The following is an 11,367-nucleotide window of genomic DNA, read 5'->3' as shown; positions in this document are numbered from 1 at the left end:
CATCCTGGACTTCCTACAGCTCAGGAGGAAGTTGTGAACAGCATTTTAACACTAATCCCCATCCCACTCTCATCTCTTCCTTCTGCCCAGCCACTTCTTCACCCCAAGAGCACTATTTAAAAGGAAATAGTATCTTGCTCAAGTCATGCTAAACAGAATTAGATGTACTGTGATGTGATTGTACAGTTCCTTCCTGCCTGTCCCTCTCCAACACTCCTCTGTAAGAGAAGCTGTGTTTGRTACTCACCCAGGTGCCCAGCCTGGCCTGTCAGCCCCCAGCCCACTGCCCCACACTTGTGCTGCCTGGAGTGACACAGCTAATTTAGATGAGGCTTTCAATGACACAGAGGGGGCTAACATCCACCAAATTGTGCCCAGAAGGAAAGAAGACAGCAGATACAGGGGCCATGCCCCAGCAGAGACAGACTATATGGCAGCCCTAGATAACTTGCTCTGTTTTTCTGGGGTCTTTTTGGCAAACCTCACCTTCCACCTTTTGATGCCTGCTGATGCACAACACATTTTGCACCATAAAAAAAGCAATTTTTTTCAGTAATGTTTTTGCTAGAATGCATTACTGCAATATCATGAGAAAGCAGAAGAACACAAAAAGTTTTCTTGTGCACAAAACTGAGAGGAAGCAGCTCTTCTACACTGGCTATTCTGTAGGCCGCAACCAATTAGAGAATTTCCTGGGGGAATTTGCTGTAGTGATAATTTGATATAGTAGCACTACATTTCTCTCTTTCAAGGTGGGGAGACTTTCTCTGGGTTCTTTATAACTTCTTTTGCTTTTGTACCTATTGAGGAGACAGTCCCCAGCCCTTTTCTGCATTTAGAAACTTTCTGCAGCATGGCAAGGGAGCTTGATCTGAGAGGTTCTTGGAGGGTTGGACTTGARAAGGGAATTGCACCCTTTAGCAGCACCTTCCCCTCAAAAACCTAGGCACAGGCATGAAAATGGWACTCCATCTTATTCCTCTCAAATTAATTATTATTTCATTTCAGCATCCATTTCTCATGCAAGCATCTGTAAGCTCAGAAGAAATCATCAGCTGTRGAAATGGAAATTCAGTGTCTTCTCCAGCATAGACATGTTCTGTGTTTCACATTGGGACTGCATGTTGTGACAGCGTCAAGAATATTACAATCTTACTGTCAACATCTCTCATGGAAGTGGCCTAAGAAGGAAATTGCAAACAAGATCCTGCTGACTGGTTTGGAAATGGAGAAGGCTCTGCTTTTGTCATTACTTTTCCTGGCTYTAATCCAGTGCTAAAATACTGCATTTATGCTATGATCATTTTATYAACCTCATTGTTTCATGTTTTCTTCACTTCCAACTCGTAATCACAAACACAAACATTTCCTTTTTCAAGCTGGTTCCTTCTAAATCAAAATTCCACGTCGTTTTGTTTACCACTTACACGGCACTTTCAACCATGGAAAAGCTGGCACAAAATGGCAAAATMTTTTCTACTTCATGTCCTGCAGCTACAATTAAAAACACCCCAAACCCATTAATTTCAGCGCTGCTCTTTCTGAAATCGTGCCACAGGTGTGAATTACTCCATGAATACGGTGTATCAAGACAGGATACACCGTGACAGATCATGTAAGACAAACTACCAGATAAGGCAAAATAAAACATACCACAAGGAATTATATTGCCACGGAAATGCTGTTGCAGCCACTGTGCTGGTTCTGCCCCAAAGCGGTGTCCCGTGTGCCATTTTCAGACTCAATTCTTGTCGCTTGCTTGTAGCTGTGAAAASTCTTGTGTCACCTGTGAAACGCTCATGCAGCCACTCTGGACCGCACAAAACCAGCATGCGAAAGTTAAACTTTGTTACTCTACACTTTTATTGAAAAAGTAATTATTCAAGTAAGTGCGCCATAACCAGCTAAGTCTGTCAAGCAATTAGAAACTAAAGTGTTAGGAAAATCAGGTTGAGCAATATTTTAAATCTTTTTTATGACTGTAACTCACATGTTACTGGCATTCAGATCAGCCATTCAGATGGGCATTTTTCTTATTAAAAAGATTGAACATCTCAGGCAAGCACAGTGAAAATTGSAAGCTGAATGGAATGCAATCGAAGTTAATCTCCAGTAGAAAATCAGCAGTTAMAATTGTTAATCAAATTGTTCAGAGCTTTCACTTAACAATAATTAGAAATTGCAAGTYAAATCATATTTCTGAAAACATTAATCTGTTTTACAATTACTTTAATGCWGTAGTTAGAAAGATGAAAGATTATTTTAAAAATAGCATTTTGCCTTTGTCCTACCCTTTTGAGGAAAAGCCTGGTGTCTTTGAAAAGCTTTCTTGTGCAGCTGAGTAGGTGTGTACATGGCTCCATACCTGTGCAGAACAGCTGCTAAGAAGAACTGAAGCCAAGTAGGATTTCTGTTTTACTGTACTGTGGTTAATATTTCATTTGATCTATTTAATCATGTTTAAAATCTGATTTATTCAAAGTAGTCATGAGAAAGCAGACCTCTGAGTTCACAAGTCTATAAAGTTACTGTGCCCTGGATGAATCACTCATAAATGGAGGTGTACGAAAAGCAGGAGAGGGTAAATGAAAATTTTTTTTCCTTCACCCTGAGCAGAAATATGGCAACATGTAGTTGAATTTGGAACTGAAATTGTGATATGTACTAGGAGTGTCTCTTTCCCTTTCAAAGACCAGAAAGCAGACTAAAAAAAAGCAATTACATAGCAAACAAAAGCAAACATGGGTGCATGATGATTAATTGCCCTGTGTAACTTTCCATCAGCTTTTTAATTCCGAGGTGGTTTGAACACAGTGCAATGTTGGACTGTTGCAGCATCGCTGTGTGGTTTGGTGGCAGGAGCAGCAGGACAGTGCACAGCATCATCAGCTCCCAGTGCCCATGGGGTCAGTGGGTGGGACAGGGAGCCACAGCACGCCAGGGTGTGTGTGGAATGGCGTGTTCTTACATGTGTTCACCACAGCTGGAGCTCAGCTTCCCTCAGCTCTTCCAGGAGACAGCACACCTCTCCMTGCTATGATTGCATTTAGCAAACCAGCTTCATCTTAAATGGCCACCCCTATCTATTACTAATAAACAAGAAAATGTGTATTGTGTAATAAAAGCCTGCTATTTCATTTCATGCAAATTCAGTAAATCTGCATTGCTTTGACGGGAAATATCAGTGATTGTTTTCAATTCGGTGTAGTGATGCTCTTTCTGACTGATTTCTCAAACAGAACTGCATAWGTGCACACTGAGTACCTGATGCATCGTGCATTTGATGTTTCAAAGGCAGCAAACCCTCTGGGATTCACATGCTAACAGAGCTAACCTCTGCAGCTCATCTAGTTACACACTCCGTGTGTTAGACAGATCTCTGCAAGCTAAAGTCTGTTGCAGGCAAGAAAATACATGACTTTTCTAACCATGATGGTGTAAAGTGGCCTCACCACCAGAGTTAATACCAAAAACAAATATATCAGTAACAGGAAAAACAAACAAACAAACCAACCAAAACCCTCTAACCTGTGCAACATCAAACTAAGAGATTAGATAAAAAACTAAGAGATTATTTATCAAGTATTCTGAAGTCCARGGAAAATATCAAACCTGATATGATCATCCTAATAATTCCCAGGCTTGTCACAGCCACAYGTGAAAAACCACAATTTAAATCATAATGATGTTATAAATTAATGTATTTACCAAGATTTTATTGAAAGGTTAGTCAGCACTTCCACAAAGATTGCTACTCCTGGAATCACATGAGGGTATCAGACACCGATCTCCCATTCAAAGGGATGCCTCGGTCACAGAGAAAAATCCTGAAAACTGGGAGCACCTGCTGATCCTGGAGAGTTTGTTTGTGGCTTTGAATGCACAGAACTGGCTAGTCTGCATCATCTGGGAAAGAGAAAACATTTAGAATTCCTCTAATAAATGACCATTTCTTTCATCCTTTTTTTCCTCTAATGTTCAGCTACATACAATGTAAATTTTGCAGACAAGAAATGTTCGGGATTTTAACCAATTTGTTCCCATCACAGATGGAAAAATTCTTCTCCACCTGAAAATCTGGCTGTTGCTTTGCATAAACCAAGTGAAGGTTACCTGAAAATCCAGTCTCCGTTATTTACTTATAGTTTTGTAAATAAAGCAATCTTTAGCAGACAAAGATAAAACACTTCACACAGTCCAGACATGATGCAGCAAGAAAACTGGTTCAGCCAAAATTACTACATACAAAGCCTGAGATGGATCCCAGAGGCAGGCAAGGTTCTCAAGTGCATCTAAAATGGCACTAAAGACCATATTTGGTTATTTTTTGCTGATAGATCCAGGATCTGCTTACTGATGTGTTGAGTAGCCCCTTCTTTTGCTACACTCTACCCTTTGTCCAATGTCCCACAGGTAGCAGTGGCCAAGGATTAAAGAAATAGCGAAAGATAGATTAATGCCTGACATTTTGTGATTACGAAAAAAACATTTTCCCCAAAATTCCCTCTGAGGCGAATTGCCATGTAAGGGAAAAAATAGCCATTGTGAGTAGAAGACTGCAAGAGCACACCCTGTGTGCGTGAACAACCTGTATTTATGATTTTACCCACTGATGGCTGACGGCTGGTGTACCACATAGAGAAGCCAATTTGCCATAAGCAATAATCTAACTCTGGCTTTGATTTAAGTTTCTAATAAATAAATTCCAAGGCTGTAATTCTCTGCTGTCCCAAGTGAAAATTATAGAGCAGTGGTCACAGAAGCCATCCCAGAGCTGACCTGCCCCTCACGCTGCTCCCCTGCCCTGGCGCCAGCGGCARCATCACAGGTGGGGAAGGCATCGTGTGGGAGATCTGCTGAGCCAGGCAATCCTGCCGTGGGGAAGGCAGGGCTGTCTCCTTCCACAGATAATCCCAATGGCCCTCCTCAATGCCCCTTGCTAGGACACGGTGTGGAGATGTGGGTCACTTCTGCACAATCTGTGGAGCAATTTCCAGGGTGCTGAACACGCTGAGTGAGAATTCGTACTTCACAAAATGCTAATGATTGTTTCCACAGACATACCCAAATCCTTGGAGACTGGGAACTCCCATCCATTTTTGGGTGGATCCTGTTTTCTCTGAACTGGTCTAATTTCAGTTCCTCCCTTGTTAAAATTGAACCATGCAGAAGACAGTGGCACTGACTTCAGGGTGTCTCCTAATCCAATGCCTTCTGCGAAAACAAAYGCTTCCTTATGAAAATAAAAAGGCAGGTACCCAGTATCTGCATCACATACAAATCTGGCATTGCACATTGTGCTTAAGTTTAAAGGGGAGCCTGGTTGCACAGGGTCCACAATATCAGAATAACTTATTTATTAAATGTATTTGTGAATGTCTTTTTAATTTGAAAATAATACTAGTCTAAAAACAAAATTATATTTTTCAATGGCACAATCCCTTTTCAAAACATGAAGATGAGCAATCAAGCAGCAGTAGAGAAGCATACAGAGATGTTATTAAAGTCTCCAGGGAGGATGGTTTAGCTGCCTTCCTAAGGGAACAATGTTCAGGAGATTATGGTGCCTGTATGTTTGTCTGCATGTTCCCTGTTTATCAGCATAGTTCTCCACARAATAATCAGGGCTTTGTATGTTTCATGACAAAATGTCAACCAGCTAGAAGAGAAAGATTGCAAGTGTCTTGACCAGTGAAAAACTGCAGCTTGATTAGGAAATTAGAAGAGGAAGAAAARGAGCAAGAGAGATACCCTAAACATTGGAAATATTTAACTGGAGCTTGCAATCAGCTGTAAGGTACAAACTGACAGGAAACCAGGGTTGCTTCATCTTGTGCTCAGGGAACAATTTACTAAACAAAGAAGAATTCTGATAGAATTGGATTAAAATTTTGACAGCATTGCTAACTCTAAGAATTTACCTACCTGTTAAAATTTTGTTCAAATATTCTTTTTCAGATACTTCCTTTTTTTTAAGGCAAAAAGAAAAAAAGACATTTTTATCTCCACTAGTCCATTCTCTTAAGTTTCTCTCAGTACAATTTGTAATTAGGACATGCCTGTCTTTACAATTGATATGAATAAAATCTGRCATCCCTTAGGGCACAGAAGGAAGGATTTCAGACATGATTTTCATTTACTTATTGGAATATTCATTCAGATTAACAAAATTCCAGCTCAGAAGCTGTTCAGACAAGTAGCAGGGACAGTTTGTGCACAAAATCCTCCTAATTGGAGGTGCCAACCGGAGCACAGGAAGGAAACAAAAGCCCTGGGGATCAGAATTACTCGAGAAGATCGAATAACAGAGATGAGTGACCCAATGTCCCAGCCAGTGGACATGGACACCAGTTCTTTCAAGATGTCAGGATGACCTGAGCCAGGCTGTGGACACAACAAGGGCTGACTGATTTGGGCAGTGCTGCAGCAGCACCAGGGAATGTCAGCAGCAGGGAGATGTCAGCCCAGCTTTGCCAGCAGAGGGGCTGAGTGCAGTGCGGGGGTGCAGACCCTACAAGTGATGCTGCCATGGCACCCTGTGTGTGGCTGTGTAGGGATGCTGCCAGCTCAGACCAGAATCAACCATAGGATCACCACACCACAACTTGTGGGACAGTGAAGACTTGCCTAGTTTTCCTGTTGTCTTTCAAAAAGAAAATACAAATTACTAGCTTTTTAGACCTGTTCTCTAATACTGGAGCCTCTTCAGTGCAGACTGAAAGTCCCACTTGGGTCTGGTATCCTCTTACACAGACCTTGGGACCTCACTGCTTTTCAGATGGCCACTACTCCCTGCTCCAGGGGAGTGAAACAGCCACAAGACTCCTCTGCAAAGGGATCTTCCTGCCTCAAGACCCTTCACAAAATGCTTCCAAAGCAAACAAGCCATCCTGATCATCAAAAAGATATGCATTTCTTTTGTGATGGTAAGAATTATGCCCTTGTCTGATATTACTTGTCTTAATGAAAGAATATTCCCTTTTTTAAGGAAAACTTCCGATGTCTAGTGCAACATTCCGTGGTGCAGAGCTTGAAAGTGGTCCATCAGTTTCATTTTTCCTCTGTGCAATGTTGTGGAGCAGTGTTGGCATTAACATTTTAGAAGTTAACTTCCTTCACGCAAGAGTATGAAACATTTTGTTGACATAAGTAAAATAGAACATGTAGGTTCTTCATTTGGTTTGGAAAAGTATCACTTTGGGGTCAGCAGGCAAATTTTGTCTTTATAAGGGAAAGCTTCTATTGAAAACACAGACTATATTTGATAAGCAGCTTTGCTATTTAAAGTGCATTTCTATAGCTAAGGTTAAAATATTTTGATCAAGTTCCATTTTCCTTACAAAAGATCAAAACAATATTCTGTGTCTTAAGTACAAAGTAATCATCTTAATTTTATAATTACTTTATATTTCATTTTTCTTTATTTACAGGAGACTGTTTCATGTGGGAAAATTGATGTTGATGCTCAGAGCAGACCAGCAGTTTGTATTGGTAACTGTATCTTCATTTTTTAAAGAAAAAAGATCAGATCTGTGAGTCAGCAAGACCTTTGCTATTTCAAAAGAAGTTCCTACTGTGTACAAAGGTACAAATCAAAAAATAAGTGATTTACAATTTGGAAATCTTCTCTAATTACAGTTGATTCATGGGGGTGACAAGATACTGCTCTACATTACTACAAAATGAGCAGAAGGATAAAAAAAATAATTGCCTGCAGATTGTGAGGCAAAACAATTTGAACAATGCAAAGCTCATAAATTGCAACACAGACTTCATCCTCATCCACCCTCGGAGGTGAAGAAATCCTGGCTTGCATATATGTCATAAACTTCAGCAACTGCAAGAGGGTATTATGGAAATAGTTGCTCTTTCCACAAGTCGTATTTCCCTTCGGTAAGTTAACAGAGAGACAGGTGCTGCTGGTGCTGAGCTTTCCATGAGCAAGCTGCCCCTTCTGTGGGGCTGCTGGTGCTTGAGCAGGAGGGCAGYGCTGCCTGGGACACTTCCAGACATGGCAGCAGCAGTGTGAGCAGGACAGACAGGCATGCAGCGCTCTCTGGGCCTCATGGACCCTTCCTTTTGACACTTCTTACTTAACCTTTGTCATGCAAGATTCATAATTATCTAAGTGCCARCTCAGGGCCACCTCACTCACAAGTSTCACTTATGAATACTGTGCTGCTCAGCCAGTTGCTGGTAATCCCCAGGCAAACCCATTGATCTTGATGATGACCACCAGAAATATTTTTGCAGGCCTGACAGAGCTGAGAAGAATCTCTCACCCAAGCAGCACCTGTTCTCACTGGTGCTTTGTGCTTCTGCACTTCTTTCTCTGTGTGYATGAACTCCCCTGAGAGCGGTTCTTTCACTGTTTGGAGGTGTAGGGTCCATTGCTGAGTAGRGAGGGTCTGCCTTAGCTCCCCAAATGTGCCTGTACTGGGGGCCAGCAGCACTCAGCATGGGCTGTGTGGCTTAGGGCAGCTGTGGCATGCTGCTGGAAGCAGGTATTATCCCAGGGATTCAGTGGAGAGCAYGCTGTGAGACCCTGTGCTTAGTCCTCAGTGTTTTCTTCACTCTCAGGAAACGACTGTTTACTCCATTATGACATGAAATGTTTTTAAAGCCATATGAGTGCACAAGGGGCTCCTTCTGTTTTTGCTGCTCTGTGTTCCCTTGGAGACTCCTGGATGGCAACTTCTACAAAAACAAGTCTGTCTCTCAGAAAAGCATACCTCCCCTTAAACGCTCTCCTTAACATTCTTAAAATAGCCGAGCGTTTCTGATAACTACATTCGCTCGCTGGATGAAGACGCCGAAAGGACATATTTGATCCATGATGAACTGCTATATTCAGCTGTGTAAAAATATCTTCCATTCCTGAGTCATTTCCAGAGTCAGGTCCAATTCCTGCAGCAAGAGGGAACGGGGAGAGCAAGGATTTAACACAAAACACCAGAATGCTAGGGATTGTATGCTGTACATTGATGGGGTTTTATCCATAAAAAGAGCTGGAAAGAGTTGAGGCTTCATAAACTGAGTATGCAGTGAACAATTTATGTAAAGGCATTTATGTAAGGGCACCTAGACTGACCAATTTAAATTTCATTTACATATGACCACATCTGTGAAGATGCAGCCACAACTCTGACAGCAACACCTCAACCTTTAAGCATTTCCACTGAATTCCCTACCTGATTATAGCGTGAGTAACTTCCACTGAAAACTGACCATTTACAACAGTGTGCGTGTCTGTCTGTTTGAAAAAAATCAGCCCAACACTCATCCTGGTTCACCTTTGCCCACCTCACTCACCTCAAACATTTACTGCTAATAACCTGCAATGACTTTATCCAGGCATTTGCTCTTTATGGTATTATGCCATGCTTATGCAATGTTTTAGTGAGGTTTTTTGTCAGTGGAGCATTGCTTTGCACTAAAGAATGGATCTGGCTTTGTTCACAGCAAGTTAATAGTACATCTTAATGATTTAGAAGAGCATGAGGTAGGCAAGCACAAAGGCAAGCACATATTTGAACAGTTCACTCATGAAATGCATGTCAAGCTTCAGAAGATACTGAGGCTTTTAAAAGGGGGAAATCTGCTTTTCTTACAGGAAAGATGAAAGAACTCGGAATGTATGAAAGGAAATAATGAGAAGGTTTTTTATAAAATTCCATCCCATGTGTAGAATCAATATTTRAAAACACTCCATGTTCTAAACCAGCTCTTTGAAAATAATTTTCTCTCCTAGTTCCCTGCCAGAAACTGAACTCAGATGCTTCTATTTCTCTTTGAAGGCCTGATAACAAGTCTTGTAGGAACAGGTCRTCTCCTGAGATTTTCTTTCATATTTCTTTCTGATCTGAAAATATTAAAATAATTTCTGAGGATATATTAAATATTTCTCATCTTAACCACAGGCAGTACTGCAAGAAGAAAGTATGCAAGCTGCAACATAAATAGAAATATCAAATCCTGCTCAAAACCCTGGTMAATGTTCATCTCAGTATTTAAGCTGATCTGTTCTATGTGGACGAACAGTATCTGCAAGACAGAAAGAATATTTGGAGGAGCAAAAATGGGGAACTGAACAAGGAAGAATAATTCGTTTCAAGATTTAAAAATACCTGGAACATGCAGAATGTCAAACCCACCAGCTTTATACCAGAGTACACAAGCGAAAAAGAAAAAGAACCTCAATCATACTTCTGCAAAGTTTGTATTGTTGTAGTGAGGACACCACTCGTGGTGGAACACAGCTGCACCAGGCTTGTGCTCCACAAAAAGAAGAGACTCAGAAAGGTCATTGCCCTGAATACCTTGAAAAGGGCCTGTCTGAACTGTCTATTCAGACATACCTAATTTCCACTGCTGAACAATTTTGGCCCACTCAGAGTATGCTTGAGACCACTGACACACGTGTGCCCATCTTGCCAATGCTTTCTGAGTCCATACAGATTATAGAAAAGCCTTCTAGTTTCTATTCTAGTTTCTATTCTAAACTATTCTAGTTTCTATTCTAAACTATTCATTTAGGGAATATCTGTTCAATTCTATGGACATTTAAGAGGTGAAATATAAATGCAGGAAAATCTCCCGTAACAACTCCAGCAACAAAGTAGAATTATGGAACAGCAAAAGAAGTATTAAAAGAATAAAAGAAAAATATGTGCAGTAACATCTGTAGAGGTATCAAAGAGTCAGAGCTCCTTCCATCCTTTCCAGATAACATGAGAAGCTGGAATRGCTGGGTTGAGAGTAAAAGAGAAAATTGTTGCAGCCCTATCGACAATTTCATTAGGTATGATAAGCTGTATCTATGAATATATTTATTTTCAAAATTCCTGATCATGCTCTGCCACTCCACAGAGGCTGGTATTCTCCTTAAAAATCCAGCAATCTGTGATAGTAGAAGAGCCTTGTTACTGCTGTGGTATCTAAGGAGCTGAAGTGTGAGGCTGGAGAACAAAAGGAGCCCCCTCTCTCTGGTGCCACATCAGGGGAAAGCTGAAGTGATAGCAGAAGGAATGAGGAGTGGGAAAGAAACACAGGCTTATTGTCAAGCTGCTGCATGATYGGGGAAAAAACAGTGCATGACCATCCTTTCACTGCCAGCACTGCATCCAAACAGCCAGGAATTGAATTTTMATTCTTCTGCAGCTGCAGCTGCTCAGCCAAACACATGACTTCGGGCACAAGGTCAGTAATGYTTTCATTTATTTATGATCCAAAACTGGTGAAGGCTTCATGGGAGCTGCAAAAGATGGTATCAAACCTGAGCTTGAGGAATTGTTTTACTATTTGGGAACAAGTGTATTTCATGTTGTTTTGCTTGTAAGTCATGTAGGTAAAAGTATGGCTATTTCT

At 41.0% G+C, this 11,367-nt stretch overlaps 1 protein-coding gene across 1 annotated transcript in view; it reads right to left on the bottom strand.

Annotated features, from left to right (window-relative positions):
• Positions 1 to 3,138, bottom strand: part of CXCL12 (C-X-C motif chemokine ligand 12) — a 137,639-nt gene extending 134,501 nt beyond the window's left edge. The window contains exon 1 of the mRNA XM_057370981.1: positions 2,292 to 3,138. Coding sequence (XP_057226964.1) covers positions 2,292 to 2,355 — 64 coding nt within the window. The 5' untranslated portion in view covers positions 2,356 to 3,138. The remainder of the gene's footprint in view (positions 1 to 2,291) is intronic.
• Between the last annotated feature and the right edge of the window lie 8,229 nt (positions 3,139 to 11,367).

Source organism: Malurus melanocephalus, unplaced genomic scaffold, assembly GCF_030028575.1.
Source record: "Malurus melanocephalus ecotype Western Australia unplaced genomic scaffold, MMel_1.1 scaffold_137, whole genome shotgun sequence".
Classification (NCBI taxonomy): domain Eukaryota; kingdom Metazoa; phylum Chordata; class Aves; order Passeriformes; family Maluridae; genus Malurus; species Malurus melanocephalus.
This window is presented reverse-complemented; position numbering and strand designations above follow the sequence as displayed.